This window comes from Mycetomoellerius zeteki, unplaced genomic scaffold (assembly GCF_001594055.1).
Source record: "Mycetomoellerius zeteki isolate Tzet28-1 unplaced genomic scaffold, Tzet1.0 scaffold145, whole genome shotgun sequence".
Lineage (NCBI taxonomy): Eukaryota > Metazoa > Arthropoda > Insecta > Hymenoptera > Formicidae > Mycetomoellerius > Mycetomoellerius zeteki.
The window spans coordinates 286,546-312,768 of record NW_017256393.1 but is presented as its reverse complement, the minus strand read 5'-3'; the positions used below and the strand labels follow the sequence as shown (position 1 = coordinate 312,768).

The 26,223-nt window shown below is 31.4% G+C and overlaps 5 protein-coding genes across 6 annotated transcripts; 2 read left to right on the top strand and 3 right to left on the bottom strand.

The window, feature by feature from the left end:
- Positions 1-223: 223 nt before the first annotated feature.
- Positions 224-6,655, bottom strand: LOC108732101 (ribokinase). Its single transcript, XM_018462743.1, has 7 exons — positions 6,403-6,655; positions 5,479-5,611; positions 4,068-4,194; positions 3,699-3,860; positions 3,444-3,535; positions 1,115-1,303; positions 224-637 (listed from the first exon to the last, which is right to left on the bottom strand). Exons 1-7 carry the CDS (start codon positions 6,450-6,452, stop codon positions 461-463), a joined length of 930 nt encoding a protein of 309 aa, XP_018318245.1. The 5' UTR covers positions 6,453-6,655; the 3' UTR covers positions 224-460.
- Positions 6,656-9,458: 2,803 nt separating this feature from the next.
- On the top strand, positions 9,459-12,733 carry Apt1 (Acyl-protein thioesterase 1). 2 transcript variants are annotated; one of them, XM_018462622.1, is made up of 8 exons: positions 9,459-9,666; positions 10,326-10,396; positions 10,845-10,876; positions 10,962-11,027; positions 11,635-11,682; positions 11,777-12,023; positions 12,111-12,275; positions 12,369-12,733. In XM_018462622.1, exons 1-8 carry the CDS (start codon positions 9,645-9,647, stop codon positions 12,414-12,416), a joined length of 699 nt encoding a protein of 232 aa, XP_018318124.1. In that variant the 5' UTR covers positions 9,459-9,644; the 3' UTR covers positions 12,417-12,733. The 2 variants fall into 2 exon arrangements, with proteins under 2 accessions (XP_018318124.1, XP_018318125.1); XM_018462623.1 differs by having other exon boundaries at positions 9,459-9,648; positions 12,369-12,450.
- A 2,409-nt stretch (positions 12,734-15,142) lies between these two features.
- Positions 15,143-16,886, top strand: LOC108732024 (enoyl-CoA delta isomerase 2, mitochondrial). The gene is made up of 7 exons (XM_018462621.1): positions 15,143-15,270; positions 15,354-15,453; positions 15,827-15,981; positions 16,049-16,169; positions 16,247-16,336; positions 16,445-16,585; positions 16,683-16,886. The coding sequence occupies exons 1-7, from the start codon at positions 15,155-15,157 to the stop codon at positions 16,836-16,838; spliced, it is 879 nt and encodes a 292-aa protein (XP_018318123.1). The 5' UTR covers positions 15,143-15,154; the 3' UTR covers positions 16,839-16,886.
- An 81-nt stretch (positions 16,887-16,967) lies between these two features.
- LOC108732027 (DNA repair and recombination protein RAD54B) lies at positions 16,968-20,907 on the bottom strand. The gene is made up of 13 exons (XM_018462625.1): positions 20,544-20,907; positions 20,363-20,462; positions 20,158-20,250; positions 19,912-20,093; positions 19,741-19,840; positions 19,577-19,669; positions 19,377-19,509; positions 18,749-19,302; positions 17,894-18,650; positions 17,636-17,795; positions 17,428-17,554; positions 17,125-17,355; positions 16,968-17,045 (listed from the first exon to the last, which is right to left on the bottom strand). Exons 1-13 carry the CDS (start codon positions 20,849-20,851, stop codon positions 16,983-16,985), a joined length of 2,901 nt encoding a protein of 966 aa, XP_018318127.1. The 5' UTR covers positions 20,852-20,907; the 3' UTR covers positions 16,968-16,982.
- A 1,292-nt stretch (positions 20,908-22,199) lies between these two features.
- Positions 22,200-26,086, bottom strand: LOC108732022 (probable ATP-dependent RNA helicase pitchoune). The gene is given in 11 exon segments (XM_018462618.1): positions 22,200-22,389; positions 22,716-22,893; positions 23,112-23,282; positions 23,409-23,561; positions 23,648-23,949; positions 24,047-24,361; positions 24,639-24,665; positions 24,668-24,889; positions 24,963-25,037; positions 25,632-25,697; positions 25,902-26,086. Coding segments are annotated over 11 exon segments (1,767 nt in total). The 5' UTR covers positions 25,993-26,086; the 3' UTR covers positions 22,200-22,222.
- Positions 26,087-26,223: the final 137 nt, after the last annotated feature.

The following is a 26,223-nucleotide window of genomic DNA, read 5'->3' as shown; positions in this document are numbered from 1 at the left end:
TCGAATTTTTGGACGAATCCTATTTGACTGCAAAAAAATTGATATATTCGTCGACGATATTGCAAAAAATTACACGAAGGAGATCAACGATGAAACCGGTTTTCTAAATGATTAAAAAAACAAATAAGACATGCATATAGGGTATTTCGACTTTTAATTCTACATATATTTTGATTTTACATTCTATATACGTGAACACTAAGTATTTTATTGTCATCAATTTAATTTGCTGCATTAATTTGCATTATAACGCCTGACTGTATTATTTTTAAGTTTTTTTCGGGTTTTAGGAAATGGGACGTATGTTTACGCACTTTGTACATAAAACTTTTGATATTTACTTTTATTCTGCAAATATTCAATTTAAAAAGATTCCACAAAACAGATATCAGATGTACAAATGAAAGAGATAAAACATCAAATCTATAAATAACACACTTCGAAATAACTCCCTTTTTGTTTATATAAATAACTCTGCCGGCAGATCGTTTCTCGTTGGAAAACTCGCGTGTGTACCGAATTTAAGAACGGAGTACGTGGCGACCGTGCAAGCTCTCCTGATGCATTCGTCCATCGGCAGCTGTGGATGATATGCCTTGAAATATGCGAACGCGCCCAAAAATGCATCCCCGGCACCCTATCGCATACCATTACACTTAGCTGCCTGAAGCAATTCCGTTTTAAATACATGCCAATCATTTGAATGAATCACTAGAAGTGAATCAGCGTCCCAGTCCAGTCCGGAAATTGACCGGTTGTTCGTTCAAAAGATTGTGACCCGGAAAATACCATCAAATACTTTCACCGTTCCGACCGTGAGAAAGAAATTACGAATCAATTTACAAGATTTGTATAAGCAGGAAGTACGGACCGTACGTGTAAATGATAGAACGAAAATGACCGCGTTAAATCTAACAAAACTTATAGAAAGTGTCTTAGAATTATCACATAATTCTGAGACACTTCATCAAGTTATCAAATAATTAAATTATTAAAACATATGTCTTCTCAAAAGAACGAATTCTTCAATTTTGTTGAATAATGACTCAAACAATTCATCATGAAATCTATCGTGATTACGACAGTTCTACAACACTGTGTATGCAATACGTACGGTAGTATCTACAGGGTGGACCTCAGTAGTGGAAATTCGCGTGATGTTTCTGTTCATTTTCGATGCATATGCAGCTCCGAGAGGTCCGAGTGTAAGGATGATTGCATTGCATCCCTTAGCTAGGAACTTGTCCGCTACTTGTTGTATATTCGACAGGTTCACAGGTTGAATGCCCGTCATAATTTCCGCCTACAAAAGCGTAATGGAGTCCTTGGTGTATTTCAGACGTCCTAATGCTTTGGCTCTATTATCTCAGAAAACAAAAGTCCAAATTCTGGACATACACAAGAAAAAGATACTTAAACATTTATTTGAAATATATTTATTCCACTGAAATAAATCTTAATTTTAAAATACGGCGAAATAAAAATTTTTTATTCCTAGTAAATAAACCGTCTATTTTTACAATTAATAAGATATATTTCACAGAAATGTATATTTCGTCATCACAATCAAATTTTTTCATAATTAATAAATATCGGAGGAAATGTCGTAAATAACATTTGCTTTACAATACTTCGATATTTTTCTCTCAGTGTAAAATATCTTATAAGACCAGTATTCAATCAATTCTTATATTTAAAATCATCTAACAAGTGAAATTAGACAACCCAGAAATTCAGAAAATTCTGAAACATTGTGTGCAAGTAGAATAGTTCATCCGTAACACAGAACTATTTTTTGTTCGTGCCATATTACGGTTTGAGAAGGTAAAATCATCCCTTGAAAAAAATGTAAATTTTTTTTTTACGAAATAACTGCCGAACGGTGAGAGATATCGAAAAAAAGTTTTAAAAAAATTACATTTCTTTCTTGACGCGCGCGCGCGTCCTTAAAATTAAGTTTTTGTACTTTATTTATTATATTTATTATTTATTTGTCATATAAGTTTTGTAAATTTATATGAAAATACTTCTCCGTAGCTTCTTTTTATACATCATAATCAATTAATTTTTTATTTATTTAAAATTATTGAATTTTTTAAGTACATTTTAACATTTTGATTATTAAAATGGTTTTATATATAAAGTGATATTTAATTATTATTAATATACATTTCAGACAGCTTTAAAATTATTTAAGCAAAACAGTATGTCTTTACAATTGCACGAAAGATAGAACTAATTAAAACTAATCAGTGACGTATATGAATCATAAAAACAGCAACGTACGCATATATTACTTGAGGTGTTATATTATTAGATAATTTTACAAACTATCCACAAGATATTGCACGGAACTCTATTTTAACATTAAATGACGCAGACTTTGCGTCATTTATAATGACTATTGATCATTTGTTACATTAAATGACGCAGACTTTGCGTCATTTAAAATAGTGTTCCAATATCATATTTATCGTGCGATTTGCAAAGCAGTTTGATAAAAATAACACCTCAAGTAATGTATATCTTGTTGTTAAGACCCATATACGTCACTGATTAATTTTAATTAGTTTTCTGTATCTTACATGCAGTTGTGTGTATGTAATTATTATATATATACTGTTTGTTTAAATAATTGAAAGCCATCTGAAGTGGTTTTATAAAGAGATATTAATAATAATAATCAAATATCGCTTTATAAAACCATTTTAATAAACAAAACTGCCGAGGCGCACTTCAAAAATTCAATGAATTTTTTTAAATAGGTAATATATAAATTGATTATAACATATAAAAATAAATTATGGAGACATATTTTCGCATAAATTTACAAAGCACAAAAATTCAATTTTAAAGATTGGTGATGAGAGTAACGCAGAAAATATGAATTATTTGATATTTATCTATACGCAGCTTTACAGATATAAAAAAAGAGATGCAACTTTTGTTAAAATTTTTTCCGATATCTTTCATCATCAGCAATTATTCCATCAAAAAATCTACATATTTTTTTAAGGAGTAATTTTACTCTCTCCAATCGTAATGTGGCATAAACGAAAAATAATTGTAACTGTGTTATGATACTATTCTACACTGTTATTATTCTACTTGTATACAATGTTTCAAAATATTCTATTTAATTTTCGGGTTGTGTTTATGTGTGTGAGTGTATATCTCCTTTGTTAAATACAATTTTAAAATATCATAAGCCAATCACAGAATCGTATTATAATCTTAAGGCGATTTTAAAATAAGAATAGACTACGAATATCGGCCTAAAAGACATTTCTTAAACTTAGATATCATCTTAAAGACATTTTTACCAAAAGACATTCCAATTTTGGCTTAATTGTTATTTAGAATAATTGACTCTATTATATTGAAAAAAAAAAAAAGAAAAATCGTCTTCATTATCTTATCAATTGCACTAATTGTTTACGTACCTCCGTCTCATTGACGCAGAAAATGTCACATAATCTAAGGATTTCCGGATCAGGGTTTTCCAATGCGGGCGCTCCGTTGACAATAGAAAGTCCTATCATCATGTTACGCTTACGTAAAATTGTATTCATAGCTCTCTCGTAACCGCGATATCGTTAATCCTATCTTTTTTAGGACTCATGATAACACGGCTTAGAAAGAGGAAGATGCAGTGTTCAGATATTTCTACATGGAGAAAAAAAAAGCGAGGAACGAACCATGGCCCCGATGTAACTTCAACGCATGCAGCGTGGCTTCCAACGGCACCTCAAACTGGCATAATAAAATGCTCGCGCTTTGGATCACGTCGACGGCGGAATCCACAAGTTCCGGAGTCAACGATTCATTTGCACCTAACACGATTACGATGCTGTTCTCACCTACGAACGTTATTCGAAAAGTGCCCCGATTATTTACTGATGGGACCAAAGAAATGATCTTAACGAGAAGTTAGAAGTTAATTCCGTTAGTTCTAATGATATTAATGATTTATTCAGAATCGAAGCTACTTGTTTTTCCACGTAAACTGCAATTTTGAAGCACTCGAAAAGATTCTGATTTATATTTTTATTACGTCTAAAACGTACCATTTTCAGCAACGGTAATGTGAGCAACACCGCTCTGCTTATCACTTTGTATCTTCACACGAGATGCGTCTACATTTTCCTTTCTTAAAATCTCTAAATATTCTTGAGCAAACGTGTCGGAACCTAACTGTGATAAGAGATAAGGAATATGTAAGTTGTGCAACAAACCGTAATTAATTAGAGAGAAATCATATAAACAAATATTGGATAAAAACGAATAGGTTATATAATACTATAAAGCCCACTTTATAGACGATCTATAATTCACGACCAAATTCGGGATAGAATTCTATGTATAATATTGCGTGTCGTGTATATAACATAGAAAACATCTGAAAAAGTAAAATACACACATATAGAAAATATATATCAGTGATACATATTTTATATGTATTTAACTTCTTCAAATATTTTCTATGTTACACGCAGTGTTTTCCGTTATCTAGATAAAATTATCTAAATAATTATATAAATGAAGAAATGGCTTTATCTGTATTATTAAAAATATAAATTATCTTTATCTTATCTTAGATAAAATATTTTTCAAATTGACTAAGATTGTATAAGAGTATTGTAAAAAAAATTTCTATATAACTTCTAGTAGTAGTACGATGAAAATTTTATGATATAGATAAAACTAGGATTAGTATGACATCAATCATAATTCAAAGCGACATTGAAGTACTTTCATATTTAGAAGATAAATCTAAGGAATTAGATATTCTTAATTTGTATCCACACGTCAAACAAATTTTTTTTAAATATAACACATCATTGCGATTATCAACGCTAATAGAGCGCCTTTTTATTTGTGGACAACAAATATTAATTCCACGTAGAAATCGTTCGTTAAACGAAATGTTCAAAAAAACTTTTATTATTTATTATTTATGTTTAAAAAATAAAGATTAATGAAAATATAAATGCATTTTTTGTATCCTAATGCCCAATTTCTACACTTCCAGATAAGTTGCGGATACCCTTATCTAGAAGATATCTCCATTGTATCCTGGGAGATATCTCTTGGATAAAGTTATCTAGAGGTGAAGAAATTGGACATAAATCGTTTCACTGCCTAATAGTGAGTTAAAAACAAAATTATCTAGAACTAACTATCTTAAAAATTATCTATAATAGATAAAATTTTTTTAAATTTCATCTTTTATCTAGATTAATAAAGTTAATCATCTTCATCTTATCTAAGATGCATTTTTGTGTGATTTATCTTATTTATATCTAGATAATTTTTAATTGTCTAAGCGCAACACTGGTTACACGACACGCAATATTATAAATAGAATTCTATCCCGAATTTAGTCGTGAATTATAGATCGCCTAAAGTGGACTTAAAAAACAAAAAAGCCAAATGCAGAAGTGACACGTTGACTCCATCTAAAAAATAAATGCCTACTGAAGCAATAAGTGTTGTAGATCCACCAAGTTTAGCAGCTGTTACACACTGATTGGCACCTTTACCACCGTATTTCTTTTCAAATCTAGTCCCGATTATCGTCTCGCCAGGTTTCGGCAACCGTGGAGAGAAACTAAAAAGCAATAACGTTAAAAAATTATAACGAAGTTGGACCGTTGAGAATAAATCTAATTAAGAGAAATTCTGTATTCGGTCAAAGCGAATCAGAGGACGGAATCCATAGATGATGCTCAAGATTCGAGATGGTCTTAAGCTAGTGCATGAACCAATCAGAGAGCCGTATTAGCATCTTAAGACAACCTTGGTTGAGAGATTAAGAACGGACTATGGATTCCGGCCTTAGTGCTCAAAATTTTGATGTGAATTTATACATATTCAATTCTGCAAACCGCGCGTCGAAATCTTTTCCAGTTTTCTTAAAACGCAATTATGAACAAAACTAAAATAGTGATATCGTATATTAAAATTGACAAGCAATTTAATAATATTGATGCTAATAAGCACTTTATAAGAATATTAATAATTTGATGTTAATAAGTATCTTAAAAACCTTTTAATAATTTTATTGCAAAAAATACCTCAGCCGAGATTCGAATCCGGATCTCCCATAAAGAAATGATAATATTACGATACGGATTGTAGCTATTTATTATATATATATATATATATATAATCAGATTTTCTTCAATTAGGCATGTTAAACAGAACTATATAAATTACTGCAATGCACAATCACAGTAAACAGAAAGCATCTTTCTTTGCGCAACTTCTAATTATATTTATTATCGCAATTATACAATATTTACAACACAAATCACATTGTAATGTTAATAATTAGAGATCGATCGACCACGAGACAGTGTCAACTTTTGCAACGTGCAAAAAAGCTTCGTCCTTACTCACCAGGTAAAGTCAATCATGCACGAACCGACAACGACTATCTTTGGTGTCATACCGCACAGTTTTTACTCTCTTTTTCGCTTATACAATTTTCTCGCGAGCAATCAACTCTAATTATTAAAATAAATGTTATTTACTGCAACGTGATGCTTGTAACAATAATTATTTCTGAGCAGCAACTAACCGCAAGTAGAGCGCATAGATGACTCGCGTTATCGCTGTTTGTTCAACGAGTTCGTAAACTAATAATAAGATGTTATCGTTATCGGTCGAAAGATCATTCTTTGCGCGTGATCCAACGTATGTACCGCGTGCGGAGCCTCGTGACGGTGACGAGACTCCGAAAGGACGAAATAAGAGAAATGCCGCAGACACGTGAATTAATTTAAACCGCCGTCTATTACAAGAATAAAAAAAAAGAGGCTTTATTTACAGCAGCGTTTGCCTTGACGGGGACAGGTTATCTTTCTTTTTTCTTTACAGTTATCATATCATATATCAGGACGAAGTCACACATTTGTGGGAGACTATCGAAATTAACTTGCACCGCTAGAGAAGCGTTTAAGTATACTCGACGATCGTTATAAATCTCGCGATGGAAAAAACAACGCGCCTACGTGATCACCCACGTATGTACGCACGTTTTGGAACGTCTTGACATCGCCATGTATTATCGAGAACGATAGATGGGCAGCCCGGAGTAACGAGTTCCGAGTCTTACGTTACAAGTATATTGTCGTATATTACGGCAAGTATATTGTCCGTATTGCATTGGTAATCGCCATATTGAGTACATTCGGTACTACAATCGCTTACTCTGGATCTACAATAGGGTTTTAAGCCTTAAGAGCCACTGTCACCAAGCTCAGTTAACTTAACTGGGCCAATTAATCCATCGGAATTGACCAATCTGTCAATTCTTCAAACAAAATGACAAATGCGATTGGTTAATTCCGATGGACTAATTGGCCTAGTTAGATCAACTGAGCTTGGTGACAGTGGCCCTAAGTTATAAGAAATGGGCGAATCACAGTCGATTATTCCCCTCGGATTCGACTGTTGGTCAATTTCTTACGGCTTAAATCTTAAAACACCTATCGTAGATCCGGACTTATAGCCATTCTACAATAAGCCATTAGCTGGAAATTGACGATTGTCACAGTAGTCTGGACAATTTCCAGCTTCTAACTTCTGATTTATGATTAATGGCTTATTGTAGAATGCGTGTAAGGTTGGAATCAGACTACGCATTGAAGATTGAGGTTGAAGATTGAAGATTGAAATTTGACCAATAAGGACAAAGAAATTTTAGCCCCTTTCGTTTCGATTGGTCAAATTTGAATTTTTCAATCTTCAATTTCAATCTTCAATGCGTAGTCTGATTCCGAAGCGCTCAGTGATCTCTTGCATTTGATAGGCATATTCCGTTAGATCTAAAAATATAGACCAAACAGGTGCAAGAGCTCACTGAGTGAGCTCGGTGAACGACTGTGAACGATTGTAATACTGCACTTACCTACTGTGCACATGAGAATCCGGTTAGCTGTTCATGTATACCCTGCTGAAAAAAAATCATGTCATAACGTTACATGATGGAATCATGTAATTAAAATATATAAATTACATAACGGATTGTTCCAAATCAGTACGTGATTTTTTAAAATGTAAATTTAAAATGTAATGTAAATTTGAAAAATCACATGATATTACAAATAATTTCATCCATCATGATGTTATAGTGATGTTATAGTTATCGAATATTTTAAAGAATTGAATGATAGGAATAGAAGAAAAAAGAACATATCATCATGTGACTTTTCAAAATACGGAATTTTAAAATCATGTACTGATTTGGAACAATCCGTGATTTACATTACGTGATTTACATGTTTTAATTACATGATTTCAAAGTGCAACTATATGACGTGATTTTTTTTAGCAGGATATGCTAAAGCGATTTAACGCAATTGCAGTTATTTAGTAGTGATTATATTGCAGATTTACAATCATTCCATTGAATGTGTCTATCAGTAGTATAATCGCTCACTGAGTAGCTAAGTATTAATTGTAAATAGCAATCGAAGGTGATTGGTTGAATCTAAATAAGATAAGAACCAATCATCTTTAATTGCAACTCAGTGAGCGCTTGCGCTATAAGATGCACCTATACCTCCCTCTAATATAAGAGTCTGAACATGAACCATATTTTGAATAAGATCTCTTATAGTTTTAACAAAAATGACGCGAAAGGGATCGAAAAACATACATTCACTATTTCTTTCTCTTTTCGTTCTATCTTTTTCTATCTTTCTCTCTTTCAGGAGTTGTTAAAATAAAATATGGCGGACCAATGAAAAGTAATTGTTTTGTGTCCAAAGTCCAGACTTTTATTAGGTCGGAATCAGTCTACGCATTGAAGATTGAGATTGAAGATTGAAGATTAAAATTTAACCAGCGAGGACAAAGGAATTTTAGCTCCTATTGTTTTGATTAGTCAAATTTCAATCTTTCAATCTTCAATCTCAATATTCAATGCGTAATCTGATTCCGGCCTTAGATCTCTACTCTCTAGATGATGCACTAAATGACTGTATTTTGCAGACTCAGCAATTGAGTGAACGCTGTCCGAGTTCTAGAACTCTGTTCGAATTCTTGAATCCAGGAATGTGTACCCAATCAACATGTAGTTTTTACGGAAAAACGGCAAGTTGATTGGCTACATATTTCTCGGTCCGAGAATTCGGACCGAGTTCGAGCACCGTGGACACATGCTGGATTCACCCTGCATCCGATTTTCATCGTACGACGCTTTGCAACCAATCAGAAAATAGGATTCCGATGATACGAAGCAAAATTTATCGGAATCCTGTTTTCTGATTGGTTGCAGAGTGTCGTACGACGAAAATCGGATGCAGGGTGAATTCAGCAACAGAGCTTTATACAAATCCGTCTGAATTGGCTTTCATAATATATCGCTTTCATAATAGATCGCGAACTTGATTTGAATCGATATTTTCAGTATTCCGAGTGAAAACCATTTTCATACCACATTTCAAACTGACTGACATGCACAGACAATTTCGCATACAAAGAATACACCTAAATTAATTGCCTTTTTTCTTTCCAAACAAACATCAAATGTTAGTGCGCCATTCCAATTAATCGCTCTTGATCTTCCGAAGGATTAGCATTTACTGCGAAATCAATCAGAAATCGATGAATATCACGACGTTATTAAAATAGCTATGGGTAATTTACTGTTCACAGGTTTGTGTCAAGCGATTTCTTTCTAATTCATCTTAGAAGAATCGAAAATCGTTTTTACGCATCAATTCACTTTCTATCTGAAAAATCTATGTTTTCTTACTGTTTTTTTGGCGCAAGCGAAATTTCACTCTCGAATTTCTTCGTAATAAAAGAGGATGGAGTCCGGTTTCTTCCTAAAATATCTTGTTAAAAAACATATTTGATAATGTAAAAGAAATGTTAAAAAGTAACTCTGAATTTTTCCATATTTTTTGAAAGCCTAGAACGGGAAAAAAAACTTGAACTAAACGGAGGAAGTAAAAATGCATTATTTACACGAAAGGTTAAAATTCAATTTCAATTCGCGTGCAATCAAATTTATCATAATTTATAAACCGAATTATAAATGATCATCGGGATCGATGAATTCAAATTTAATCACATAAATAGAAATTATGTCAGTTGTTGAATTGAATTGAATATTTACGCGAATGCGCATTTGACACTGTTGCCCTTCTCTCCTTTCTCCTCAAATCCCCACTCTTTCACTGTAAAGAACTCGATATAGTCGATATAAAGTAAAGAGTAGCACATCTCTCTCTCTCTCTCTCTCTCTCCCTCGCGCTGTATTCTATATCCTTTTTACGAAACTGTTACACAATTGCTCGAACTTGTTCCAGGCCGTCCAAAAAAGCGACAGAACATGACGAGCCCGGTCGTGATTTCAGCCACAGCTAAGCATACGGCAACGGTAGATATCAAAATATCCTTTCGAGGATGTAGCGGCAGTTTTTGGTTATATCATTTACGGTAGTGCGATCCTAATTGGTCATAAATGAATTACATTTACGCGATACTGAAGTCCTCTCGTTGCACCCTTTTTTTTCTTTCTTTATGGCATGATCGTCGACAAACGCACTGCTGCTCCGTTTCATTGCTCGCGAATCGATTTCATAGTCTGCTTTTTTACGACTGCATATCTTCCGCAAGGCACGGCAGTTGTCGTTTCAACGGATATAAAACTTCATGTAGCTTCTCCGAGAACGCAACTCTGTCACCAGTCCACTACTTTCACTCTTTCAGTAAAGTTACATATGACACTACTTGTCTTGAAACGCGGATTTTAAATCTGAAATTTTTTTAAAGATTATTTCTGAATAAAGTCAATACTGCCGTACTAAAGAGCATTTGTGTTTCAGTTAATATTTTTCCATGGCTTGGGTGATACAGGGTAAGTTCACGTTTCCAACACATGGTTACAATTTGGACCATTGCAAAATGACAGATTTTGCTAACGTTCTATATGTTGTTTTCAGACATGGTTGGGCCAGTTCCATGGGTGCAGTGCGATCCCCTCATGTTAAAGTTATTTGTCCTACTGCGTATGTCAATATCTTTAAATGTTCTATGATTAGAACTATGGCTCTTATTTTTCAATAACTCTTAACAACAGTGTCGATGTCATTGTATTATGTAATTTTTTTAACCACATTTAATTTTCAAACCTATGCAACAATAGGTCTGTTCGCGTTGCATGAAATCCCCAAATTTTACACTTAAAATGAGATGGATATATATTTGGCTTTGAAAAGAGAGAAAGCGAAGATGTCGAGTGCCAAAAGTGCAAGCAACGCGAACAGACCTAATATCAACACTATTCTAAGGCTACGTTCTGTTTCACGCATGATGCGCGTGATGCATCTTTTATTCTTGTTATTCACCGAATGTTAAACAATAAATGATGCATTATGCATATCATGCGTGAAACGGAGAACGCAGCCTTAGTCACATTCCAAAATGTCTTCTCCAGAAAATTTTATTTGAAATATAAAGTATATGTAATATATACTATATTATATTGAATAAAATTTTCCTTGGAAAGGATGTTTTGGAATGTAGCCCTGTAAACTAGGCCACTGTTAAGAGTTTAAAATAAGAACCTGTGTAAGTTAGTACATGTATTTTAATACATGACTTTTTTCATTTCAGGCCCACAATGCCAGTAACGCTTAATGCAGGGTTCAGAATGCCTTCCTGGTAACTTCAAAATGAACATAATATGTTCTCATGAAAACAATGAATTATACAAGTTGAGAGTTTATATGATTATTAATACATCCTGTGAATCTAGGTTTGATCTACGCACTCTGGACTCCAGTGGCCCTGAAGATGAAGAAGGTATACGTAAGGCCGCTGAAACAGTCCACTCATTAATAGCGGAGGAAGTTGCAGCTGGGATACCTACCACACACATTGTTCTAGGAGGATTCAGTCAAGGTGGAGCACTAGCCATGTACAGTGCCCTTACATTCCCAGAGCCTTTAGCTGGCATTATAGCTTTATCCGCATGGCTTCCTTTACATCAAAAATTTCCAGCAGTACGTATCATTTTGTATTACAATACTTTTATGTATCATATGTAATACTTGTAGAATTGTAATTGTAACACTGATTTTTATTTTCAGGAAGCAATAGGTAATAGGAACACTCCACTGCTGCAATGTCACGGCGATTGCGATCCAATTGTGCCATATAGATGGGGTCAAATGACAGCATCTCTTCTAAAACAATTTATGACACAGACAGAATTTAAAACGTACCGAGGAATGATGCATACATCTTCTGAGGAGGTAATGAAGCTTCAGTTGAGGAAAAAATTCGTCGAATCTTTTCTTACATTTAGGGAAATTATAACGTCTGTCTCCTTTTTATTATTTTCACAGGAAATGCGCGACATAAAGAAATTCATCGAAAAGGTTCTGAAGCCGTAATAGATCAAATTGACACATATTGATATTTTATCGGCTACTTCAAGTATCTAACTGTACATTATATTGAAATAATTCCAATTTTGCGATTATTTAATTTTAGTAAATTATATGAACTTTAAAAAACGTCAAGTAGAATATCATTGAAAATCTTCCAAGATATTGAGATTCAATTCTACATAGAAAAAGTATACTTTCCTATAGAGGAATATATTTATTTACAACCTTTAATTTGTACTTTAACTGTATATTCAAACACTTCTTGATATTTTAATGTACCAAAGCATTCATATAGCAATACTACTGAATTAATCCATGCACAGTCCTTAATCCTTTTAGTATCTATAAATTGGCATTCCTTGCTTTTTTTATATTTATAATATGTATGTGTGTATATATTATATCTATATATAGATATATATACACATTAAATATACATATATATTTACAGATATGTATATAAATATGTATGTATCACAAAAAGCTACATTGTATTAATTTATAAAGCCACTAAGTATGGTAATACATTATTTTTTAGAGGTAGCACGAAGGTGACTCATATTTATTCATTTTTGCGGTTTATATCTGCGACAATAGTAAATTTATAAATAAACTTATGTTAGATTTAAGATAATGCTAAGTTATGCTAGATAAAGAGCTTCTTACGTCAGCTCTTCTGTCAACAACTTCCAACCTTTTCGCGCCTAAATTGCATTTCGGATAATATTTATTTGGATACAAACGGAACACGTCCACGAAGCACTTAAATAATTCGCGCATTTGAAAAACTGCGAGCCTTTTACATTCAAATTTCTATTTCACGCGATTTATGCTCGCGACGTAACATAAAATGTTGCTGCTAATAAAATTACTTTTGTAGCGAGTATTGTCTAGAAGACAGTGACACGGCCATGTAATCTGTGATTACGCATTGTATTATCGAAACCCATCAATCCATCATCTATTATCAATATAGATCAGGGTTTCCTAAACTCTTTTATGACGTGTTTCTAATATTTTTATGCGAAATCTTATGCGGATTATTTAAGGAATAATGTAATCGTATATAATTTACAAACATTTCTAGCTTCAGTAGAATTCATACAAAGCAATATACTTCTTCAATATTTTCGTTATTGTTTCGAAATGCGAAAAAAATCTTCGAAAAATAGAGATCAATCCTTATATATGTACTTCAAGTTTGGGAAATCCTGTGATATTATGTCACAAAATAGTATATAGATACGGTATTAAAATACAATGTAAAATTATACTATAATGTATATAAAACTCTATGACACTCGGCTAATTTTATTGAGTATTAACACGTTATTCAGTAGACAAATAATCAGTAAAAAAAGAACAATAAGCTCCAAGTATTTTTCATGAATTTTCTTTACCAACTTACACTTTATAGCTAGCAACGGGTAGAACATTAATTCATAAGTTATGTAATAACTTGTGCCAGCTGTATAAATAAAATGTAAACATGCAGAGAATTTTTTTATTACATAATTATAATGCTCATACTAATATCTAAACACGATGTGTGTACGTACAAAAGTAAAATATTCGTGCTATCAGTGTTGTGTAATTTTATCATTGTTTAAAACATATAGGCTACGGTCAGCGTCTTACTATAAATATATAAATGCTTTGAAGCGTTTAATTGATTAATTATAAGAAAGAATTTTACAAATTGACCAGTCAAAAAACGCTTTAGAACATTTATAACATCGCGTTGACCGTACTCATAGAATGCGTTCTGAGTTACGCATGAAGTATCATTTGTCCTTGTTGTTTATCAATTAATAAAGTTAAGGATACAACGATACATCATGCGTTTCATGCGTAACTCGGAACACTCGTAATGAATGCTAAAAATAGAGCGACACAATAGCGCATTCTCCGAAGACTAAGGCTCGTATTCATAGTCGGGCTTTATATCTAAGGCTTCCTTAAATTTATCTTTAGATGCTCCACGAATTATTTCATTGGCTACTGAGCATCTAAAGATAAATTTAAGGAAGCCTTAAGTACAAGATCTGACTATAAATACGAGCAATAGTCCATTCTTATTTCAAGATCGTCTTAAGTATGTCCTAAGAATTTAAGAAGCTAATTTTCGGTTCTCTGATTGGTTCGTGACATCTTAAGACTGTACTTAAGACGGTTTTAAATATAAGACGGCTATAAATACCGTCCTATGGGCGAAATATAGTGGAATCCATGGAATCAGAATTTTTTAACTCCACCTGCACAAATAATCCAAAATGATTGACATCAGTAGTATGACTACTTAATTAGCATGAGCAGGCTGTTTATCAACAGAGAGGAGGGATTGGACTTTGCTCGCAATATACATAAACTTTTTGTTCTATTCAATGCTCTTTGTTTTTCAGTTTATCTTTGAAACTCGGTTCAGAATATTGCATTAATATCATCTCTAAAACGAAAGTGAACAGTGAACAACTTTTGAACGCTTATTGGCCAAGTTAACTCCGAAATAAGGATCAAAACCAATAAAGAAATAAGTTTATCTTTTTATTTCTTTATAAGCTCTGCAGTAGATAATTTTTTGAAAAGCTATCGACAATTTGTACTTTATAATATATCTTAATAATTATATTACTGTATAGTATATCAGACGGCTTTTTAACTTTTGTAATATTTTTTCCTATTATATCACTATATATATATATATATATAAAACACCCAGTTTCGCCGATTAAACTTAATCGATGATTAACTGTCAACCGCAATTGGTCAATTCTACTAAACAGCAAACGCGATTGGTCAGTCAACGGCCGATTAAGTTAACTGGTGTTGGTGAAACTGGCCCTAAGTGGAGAAGCAGGTAACCAAGACTGCCAAGTAAAAACAAGGTTATACATTCGACTAATCCTGCGAATTTTGAATTTCGTTAAAAAAAATTTTCAGTATGACGCATGTAAATTCATTTATCCTGAGTACTTTGGAAAATGGAATTCAAAAAGTGGTGCTTAATAAACCTGCCAAAAAGAACGCATTTTCATTTCAAGTATGTACATAAAGGATATTCGATAGCGTTAACCTTTTGTGAACCGACGACTATTTGGGATCACCTCCTTTTATTTTATAAAATGCTCGTTCAATTTTTATGAAATTTGAGCTAAAGAATAATATGATAATTTATTTCTAATAATTCATTTTTTCTTTTAAAATTCGATATTTTCAAACAACATTCAAAAATATCAAGTTTCACAATGATCAGATTATATATTTGAAATTTGAATTCTAAGATCAGAATCGAATTTAGCGAACCCGAAAACCTAAAAAGCAAAAATCTTCCATAAGTTACTTAAGAAAATTCCAGTCTTGAAAGGATTAAAATAAAAATAATCGCATATGAATTTCCTATTCATTTTTTATAGATGTATAAGGAATTAAAAATGCTTTTAAATGAATCTGCTAAAAACAACGAAGTATTGATATTTGTACTGACAGCAAATGGAGATTTTTTTAGTAGTGGCAATGACATAAGTGCTTCAATGGAATCTCCTTTGGATCTTACCTTTGAAACAGTTAAGTAAGTATTGTAAGAAACATTATGCTTCTCTAAATATAGAAATTAAATCGACAAATGTATTTTACAGGGAATTAATTGATACTATAATTATGTATCCAAAGCTTTTAATAGCTATTGTGAATGGACCAGCAATAGGAATAGCAGCTACAATATTAGGAATTTTTGATATAGTTTACGCTTCAGATAAGGTACCAATTCAATAATTCAATATGAAAATGTTTTAGTCATTATAACTCTATATTTGAATGTATTATATAAATTACAGGCATATTTTCAAACACCATTCAGTTCTTTAGGTCTTATTGCTGAAGGGTGTTCTTCGTATACATTCCCAAGATTACTAGGACATTCCAAAGTACGTTTCATTATAAAATATATGCAAGTTATTTTTAAGATTTGCATCTAAAATTTTGCTTTTTGTAATTTAAGATTTTGATATTACATTGTAAAAATATTTATTTAGGCTGGAGATATGTTGTATTTAGGATACAAGATGAATGCTCAAGAAGCCAAACAACGTGGCTTAGTTAGCAAAGTGTACAGACATGACTCTCTTGAGGAAGTATGGAATTATTTGAACAAAATATCGACCCTTTCTTCACAGGTATTATTTTTGCTTAAGATTTTGTGCGAAATTAATTCCTTTTGATATATATGTGCTACTAAACTATAAAGTAATAAAATTAATCAATTCATTTCAGTCAATATTGGCGACTAAGCGATTAGTGAGTAGATGGAACAAAGAAATTTTATTAAAAGTTAATGAGGAAGAAATAAAAGAGTTGAAAAACATAATTGATTCTCCTGAGCTAATCCAAAGGATGTTGAATTTCTTGTCACGAAAAAATAAGCTTTAAAATAATTAAAATATTTTATATTTTTTTAATAAACAGCAAAAACTAAATTTAATATTTCAAATATTCACAATGTACATTATGTATAAAATACAATATATAGTTTTATATAACAACTAATTTTTTGTCATTTAATTAAATTATTTTTTACATTGTAGAATTTTTAAATATGAATGTTATATTATCACTTACTTTTGTTAACATAATATCCTGTAAAATAAATATGTTTACGTACATTAAATCATTGAATCTTAATTTTTAATCGCGTCAAACTAAACAGTTTTATTACCTGCATAATGTCAGATGGAAATGGCTGTTTGTAATGCTGCCAATCTCGAAGCTGATTTATAGTTAAATTTTGTTGAGATGGTTTCTCACACAATATAAATTGACAGTCTCGTGTTTCATTATTTTTTTCTTTTAATTCTTCGGAAAGTATATGTTCATTCTTACCAGAACAAGAACAATTCATTAAATCATGTGTTAATGAAATTGTATCACTTGTCAACGTAAATAAATCCTAAAAATATTTTAAGTAATGATTTTTGTAATACTTTTTCGTAATTATCAAAATCTTTATAATAAAAAATACCTTTAGCTCTGCAGTAGATAATTTTAGAGATCCAAGGTAATTCAGGTCCACTACAGTCTCACTCAGATTGGCTTTGCTAATTTGTCTTTGATATATTTTTTCTTCTATCGTACCTGTGGTTAATAATCTACAAATTTGTTTATACAAAATTATATATACTTCCATTAAATAATACATTATCATGTAATGATATTAAACTTGTACACACCTATAAATGTAAACATTCTTCTTCTGTCCATCTCTCCAGATCCTTGCCATTGCTTGCATATCAGACGCAGGATTCCAATCAGAATCAAATAACACAAGTCTAGATGCTCCAGACAAATTCAAACCAACTCCACCCGCCTTTGCACTTAGCAATAGAACTTCTGTAAGAATTATTTTTCTGTAGTATATCAGTTTTAATTCATAAAATATACTATAAGTACAAGACACAATTATGTCTCTTAATTTTTACAGAACTTACTGCTATTATCAGTTTGCATATTAAATTGCTCGGTAATTTTTAATCGTATAGAGCTTGGAGTAGCACCATCTAATCTTAAGAATTTTAATCTTTCCATGTTGCATATAGTCTCAAGAAGATCAAGAGTCTGTGTGTAATAGGAGACTAACACCAACTTCTCGTCAGTTTTTTTCAAATTTCTCATTAATGTCTGTACAATTGTGACTTTCCCACAATATTCGGTAAAATTTTCATCTCGTTTTATTTGCGATATATATGATGATTTTGACAAAATGTCATATAACGCTTTCTCTTTTTCGTTTAGGAACAGATTTGGATGGTTGCAAATTTTTTTAAGAGCAGTAATGATAGATAAATGTATATTACTTTTATCTTCTAGACAAATTTTGTTGAACCAAGCATCAGTAACAAGAAAATATAAATCTTTTTGTTTCTTGGATAAAGAGCAGAATAAGACTATTTCATATTTATGCGGTAGATACTTGTTTATCGTTATTTGCGTACGTCTTAAAATGAAAGATTTGGTGCGTTTGTATAATTCTGCCGATCTTTCATTTCCTAGACTGAGAACATCATCATCAGCAGCAGAACACTGCGCTGCGACAATAGGTTCCTCATAATAACTCTTATATTCACTAGGTGTGCCAAGAATGCCAGGATTAATAAAATCGATCAGTGCATAAAATTCTTTCAAATCATTCTGTATAGGCGTACCGGTTAAAACAATTCGTTTTTTACAATTTATCTCGTTTAACATCTGCAAGATACATAAAATAACAAATATTTACATTGGTATTAATAATAAATTATAATATTATTAATTAATAAATGATTATAAATCAAATAGATTATTACTTTTGCTGCTTTTACATTGCTATTTTTTAATCTGTGGCCTTCATCACACACAATCAAATCGAAGGCGATCTCATTAATTTCTATATGACATTTAATGAACATTTCGTAACTAATAATCATGACTGAATTTCTCGGATATTTCATAAAATCTTTAGGCTTATTTTTTCCACCTATAACATATGGAAGTATCCTGTGGCGGCCCAACCATTTTATAAATTCCTTTTCCCAATTGTTGCACAAGCTACTAGGTGTTACTATTAATACGCGTTTCATAATCGGTTTGCCATATGGACCCTTCTTCAACATTGTCCAAATTAATGCGATACATTGTAAAGTTTTACCAAGACCCATTTCATCAGCCAAGATTGCACCAAAATAATTTGGTATCTTTAATCCCATTAAACATTCATAAAGAAATACAATTCCATGGCGTTGGTGCTCTCTAAGCTTTGCTACTAAACAGGAATCAACCAAGATTTCCTGTTCTTTTTGGTTCATCGATTCAGTAGAATTCAAATAAGGCATCACTAAAGGTTCACTATTTAATGCTAATCCTTTGTAATATATTTAGATTTAATTTAAATCAATGATTATAATGTAATTAATAATGGATGTTATAAATTTATACCTTTTGTGGATGAAAACAAAGGCATAAATGTATGTGCGGAAGACACTTTAAACTTATTCTTTGATAGTTTCTCTACTACTTTCTCAAGACTCTTATCTGGTACAGATAGTTCTTGTGACAGTTGCTCTATAATCTAAAATCAACTTTGTCAATTTTTCTGCCAACAATAATGCCTAAATAAAGATTAATACAAACTTTACCTCTACTTGTTTGTTCCCTATAATTAATCTGGATCCTTCTACTGCATTACTTGGATTAATTGTAGTTCTTCCAATGACATTATCATCCAAATCCTATTGTATATCAGAAACTTTATATAATAATCTTCAAATTATAAAAGACTTTTAGTCGATGCAGTAATTACCTTAAGAATAGCGTTTTTCCCAACAATTTCTAGTAAACCGTCGCTGTCCCACGTTTTATGTTTCTTTGAAGTTACTTTACCGATCATCACATTGAACCTACTATATTGATATTTATTAATAACATAAGAGATAAAAATTAATTGTTTAAAATTTATTTTTAAAATAATTACGTTTTTGTTTTTGCCTCGGGTGAATTTTCAGTTGATTCTTTTTCCTCACAAGCTGTAGCATTTTCATTTTTCTTTGGTGACTGAAATGCACATATAGATGTTTTAAGTTTTTTTTGCAATGGTTCCTCTACTTCAGGACTTTTATGTAATATGGATTGTTCTGTTGATACTTTATCTATAATCTAAAATTAATCTTGTCAGTTTTTCTATAAATATCGCATAAATGAAAATTAATACAACTCTTACCTCTACTTGTTTGCTTCCTATAATTAATTTAGAGCCTTCTGCCACATTATTTGGACTAATTGTATTTCTTCCTATAATATTACCATCCAAATCCTATAATATATATAAAAAGCATTTAATAAACAATTCTTATAATCATTTAATGATTTATTAATGCAATTATTTATCTAATGATTAAAGATTTATAGAGGATGTCCTAAATCACCTTAAGAATTGCATTTTTCCCAGTTACTTCTAGTAAACCATCATCATCCCATGTTTTGTGTTTTTTCGAAGTTATCTTGCTGTACATCACGTTAAAAACACTGTACGAAATATCGATATTTGTTTACAAGTAAAATCGAGATAGATCTATTCTAACGTTTATTCACAGAGTACGCACTTACATTTTTGCTGCCGTTTGTGGCGAATCAATGATTGACATTTTCTTTTCGCATATCGGGGAATTAGTATTGCGTTTCCTCGGTGAATTATTCTCCACATCGACATTGTCGCACCTGATTTCATCTTTTTGAGTTACATTTTCGAACAAAAGCAACACTTGAGAATTGTTTCGGACAGACTTTTTCACTAAATCACTCGGCGCTTCTTCCTGACACGCAAATATCTCGTTTTCACTACATTCTTCGGTCTTCGTTTGTTGTTGAACGACCAAAGGGGATATGAATCCCTTTGCGGGTCTGTTTCGATTCATTAATAGATTATTTAATTATTGAAATCACAACAGCAATCTATGACCAGCAGTCAGTACTCGTCCGAAAGGCGCGAAATCGTACATTGAATTAAACCATAGATAATCAACTGGAATTACCAACTGCAAAATTTTGGTTATATGTCTTAATTCCACCACGATTATTCGGATGTTGGCAAACCGTCGATATTTTGTGAAGCGCGAAATTCAAACTTCCAAAAGTAATAAAATGTTTTTTGATTAAATGGAAAGGGCTATTAAAAATAATCGCTATTTTGAGACAGAAAATTTATAGAATTTTAAATCAGTTAAGTCTATTGCAAGTATAAATCGTTGAAATATTGATTGTCAAGAATAGCAAATTATCAAAAGAACACAGATTAGATAAGAGATGATGCAAATCAAAACCTCAAACATATTAGCTTTTTATTTATAATTCTTTATTTTGTATAAAAATACGTCGAAATCAGATAACAGCTGAGTGCCAAGAAAAATTGCTTGTCAACGTAAATAGCATGTATTTTTTATGTATTTCATTAGATGAATATTATACACATTAAATTCGCTGGAGGTATCAATTAGTTTGCCGCTCGGTGCAATTGTAGATCCAGATTCAATCCTACATACATAATTTTTTCTTCGATTATCAGCGTCGTTTGTTATTGAACCTCACTAGAGGCCTTGTGTTTCATCCAGGAGTTAAAGGAACATACATACATAATAAATTTGCTAAGATTTGCTAGTAATGTCAATAACTACAATACTAGAATCGCTTTATCAAAATGCAATTGAATTTTTCAGTATTCTACAAACAAAATTTTCAAAGCAAAATACATTTTGTTGTTCTCAATTTATTGGGTTGTTACATAAGTTCGTTCAGTTTTGTAGGGTAGAATAAAACTATTTTATATATTCTATTTTCTAAAGAAATTGACAATTATTCGATAAAGTTTGCAATTTTTTTGGGCACATGACAGGCCCAAAGAGAAGAAAATTTTTCATTTTTTTCAGCTTGTAGTTTTTTCTGTAAAAATTACCAAACTCACATAAACTCGAAAAATATAGTAAGAGAGTAGAAATTTCAAGCTTTAAAATCCTTTTTTTTTTTAAATTTAAATTTCGTTCATTTTTAGCGAAAATATCGTATATACAATTTTAAGCTAACCAAACAAACTTATGTAACAATCCAATACATATAGCTATAATAATAATAATAATAAGGTTTATACCTTTAAACAGATAGTTTTACTTATTATGTTAAACAGTTAAACATATAAATTGTACAATCATACCTATAAAATAATAATTATTGACTATGCGTTATAACTAAACGCTATCCATCATTCGTGAGTGTAAAAAATGCATGGATGACCATTATCTGCTGAATTGCCGGTTATCTTGTCTACGTTTGCCTACTTGGCGGAAGGTCTTGGCGCGCTTCACCTGTTTTTCCGAACTTGGATCATTTATATTTTTGAAATGTCCATAACCACCTCCACCGAGCCTTTTTCGTGGTCGTGAAGCCTTACTGATTCCTACTTCTATAATGTACAATGAAAAAGTTAAATTAAAAAAAATGATGTTTAACACGATATAAACTGTTTCATTAATAATATTTATACTGCTTACAAATTTCTACACACGATTTAGTTTTTTAAACAGTTTTGATAAATTAACGCTTATAAAAAAATAAAGAAATATCAAATTGATTTTGATCAAATATAGGTACTAAAAACAAAAAATATTTAAAAAACTAAATTGTTTCGTTTTTATGAATTATTAACAGTTTCTAATAAGAAATTAAAACTTGAAGACATTAAACTTACAAAAAAAAGTACTTGCGCTTAGTGTTAAAACTATTACTTACTCAAGTCTACCGCTGGCGGTACAACAAATCCGAACGATTTGGCGACTTTTGCCAAATCCAAGGTCTCTATATCGAAAACATGTTTCAAATGATGAGAATCATACGCTCTAACATAATTCTTAAATGCCTCTTTTGCTGACTGATGTAAGAAATAATTCTTCGAAATCAACTTTTCAAGCTAAAAAAAAAAGATAGTATTTTATATCATCTCTAGAACATGCAGATATATTTGTTAAATTAGTGGAATTGGTGTAGTTTCAATTTCTCTAATAGAACATATGAGATATAATACCAATTTTCAAATTTTTTAAATTCTGTCCAAAGGTCTTAAACTAAGGTCTACATAGAAAATAATTTAAAAAACAAACTAGAAAAAAATTATAATATATTGCTTACTTGCAATTGTATATCAGCGATTTTATTCCAAGAAAATTCATATTCGTTCACAGGTACACGGGCTATCTTAAGATAACGAAGAAAGCCAAGTTCTTCTGGTCGCAATATCAGCAAAGCGTGACCGCTGCTGCCTTCTCCACGAGCAGTTCGACCTACGCGATGGATATATTCCTAAAAATCACACAATTACATATTACAAATCCGTTTAATTGCTAATAATACTTTAATATCTAAGTTTATCATTGGAAATTACTATCAATGATAATCTGCAAGATAAAATATTGTATCAATCCTTACCTTGGGATCGTCCGGTGGATCAAACTGTACGATCCAATCAACATCCGGTATATCTAGACCTCTTGCGGCCACATCAGTGCAAAGTAAAATCCCGGTAGAAGCGTTGCAAAATTGATAAAAGGTTGTAGTTCTTTTCGTTTGTTTTTGTTTACCCTGTCAATGAGGGTGCGAATATTAAGTTAGAAAAGAATCTTGTTATCAATATAGAAAACAGTACAGAAAAAGATCTTATAACTTACATGAATACTCATTACTGGCAAATCGATATAATTCAAGAGTTCATGATGATATTTAACGGACATGCAGGAACTAAAGAAAACCATTATTTTCTTTTGTTTGTTCTTCTTTAAGAAAGTGAATAGAAGTAAAAATCTTTTCTCGCTCGGACACGTTACATATCCTTGTTGTAAACCCTCCACAGTCGCCATTTCTTTGTCGTCGTCGACTCCCACGTATATAGGTTCTTTTTTGAGAGCTAACGTTGTTATCGTCGCTACTTTCTGTGTTTGTGTCGCACTGAAAAGCATAGTCTGTCGGCGCTCTGCAACAATAATTCATACAGTAACAGGAAAAAATATATATGGCTAATTTGATTCCAATATTGAAGTCAAATTATATATATGTAGGATATTACTAACTGGGAAGAATGTTAATGATTTGCTTCAACTCCTCTTCGTAACCGATATCTAAAATACGGTCGGCCTCGTCTATAATCAAACACTGGAGATTTTTGTATAAGAAATCAGGTGTGTTTTGCAAATGATCTAATAATCGTCCTGGCGTTGCCACAATAATATTGATTCCCTTTTCAAGTTTTTGTGCTTCAGTTTGCCTACTAGCACCGCCCATTAGTAGACCGTATGTGTGATAATGATATTTCATCAATTCTTTCAAGACTCCAAAAGTTTGCATAGCTAATTCTCTTGTGGGAGACATAATAATACATCCAGTACCTGCAAATATCTATTTATTATATCTCATTCTTATTAATTTTATATAATTAGAACATTAAAATGAAAGTTTTATTGTATTACTGATTTCTAAATTTATTTTTATATTATTCAAAGATAAGAAAGTAATATTACAATATATAATATATAGTCATAAAAAATGATTACTAAATAAATATTTCATTTTATATTGGACTAAATCTATAAGGGTTATTCATAAAACAAAAAATTTTTCAAAATGTCATTCTGGTACAAATTATAGCCATCGAGATTATATTACCGTTACGAGGCATAAACTTCAATTTGTAATAGCAGGAATCAAAAACGCTAAAGTTTTGCCAGATCCAGTTTTAGCAGCACCAACCAAATCTCTTCCTTCCAAAAGAGAAGGAATAGCTTTTGCTTGTATTTCTGTCATATTTGTAAAACCCATATCCTTTATTGCTTTTAATGTATTCTCACATACTTTTTCATTTAATACTGAGAAGCTTGTATCATTTGTCACTTCAAAACCTACAGCTGTGCCAGGTACTAAACAAAATATATACCAATATTATTAGCATACAAATATCATTCGACAATTAGTTATACTAGAAATACATACAATTTTCAGTAACCAAAGATTTCTCTATTACATCAGACTTTTCATTTTCTTCAGATGCTTCTAACTTTCTTTTTTCTAAAAAAGTTTTTATTAATAATTATATAATAAAATAAAAAACAAGAATAATAATCAATAAGACATAGTTATCATTAGCTTATCACAAGGGAAGTTTTACAACTGTCTGGAACTGATTTGATTCTCCATGAAATATGTTAAAATTTTCATACATATTTTTTTATGCCCTAAATCATGTTTAAGGAGTGAAACATCCCTTTGAAAAAAACAGTATTTTTCTTTTGAGGCGAATATTGTCGTAAGTATAAGATGGAAAAAAATTTAATTTTTTTGTTTAACAATTGTTAAACAACGAAATACTCTTGAAATGGTACTTTTGTTTAAAAAATTTTTTTCTATCTTTCATACTTCCATGATATGTGCCTTGAAAGAAAAATACCGTTTTTTTTCAAAGGGGTATTTCATCCCATAAACATGAGTTAGGGTATGTATATAAAAATACGTCTCTTAGATTTTCATGTTTAACAATATATTTCATGGAGAATCAAATCAGTTATGAAACTTCCCTTGTCAGTAAAACAGATTGTAAAATATTAATATAATTTATATAATAAAAAATGTCAGTTGTTAAAATAAATTAAAATAAGTTATTACTTTCTAGAGAAATGTCTTCTACGTAGTCCTGGTCTGTTTCAGTTGCTTTCACTGATTCATCTGCATCTGTGTAAGGAACAAGCCTTATTTAAAATAAATAACAGAGGATCAAAACAAAAAATAAAAATCCATTGGCTTTAATAATTGACAATTATATATATATGTATATTCTATTTTCTGAATAATTAAGATCGTACACGTTTTAGAAAGATAATTATATCGGCCTATCTTTTTCCATGAGATCTAACCTCGAAATTTGCATGCTCTTACCTTTCTGTTCTTCCCGGCGTTTCAGCACATTTAATTTCGTCTTTTCCCGTTTTTTAATTTTTCGCATCAATATTTTTTCGGGCACGGACATTTTCTCGAGTTGTGGAATATATCGTGGCTATATTAAAAATCGTAGACGCAAAGTTACACTATCCTCGTGATAAACCACATGTGGTGAAAGTGTATACACTTGAAGGCCTTGAAGTTAAATCAAGGTACATTTTCACGAGTCGCTCCAATCGGCCGTTTCAGCAACAAAAAGGATCATGTGATCAAAATTGACGAATATTGCTGGATTCACACTGCATCCGAATTTCGTCGA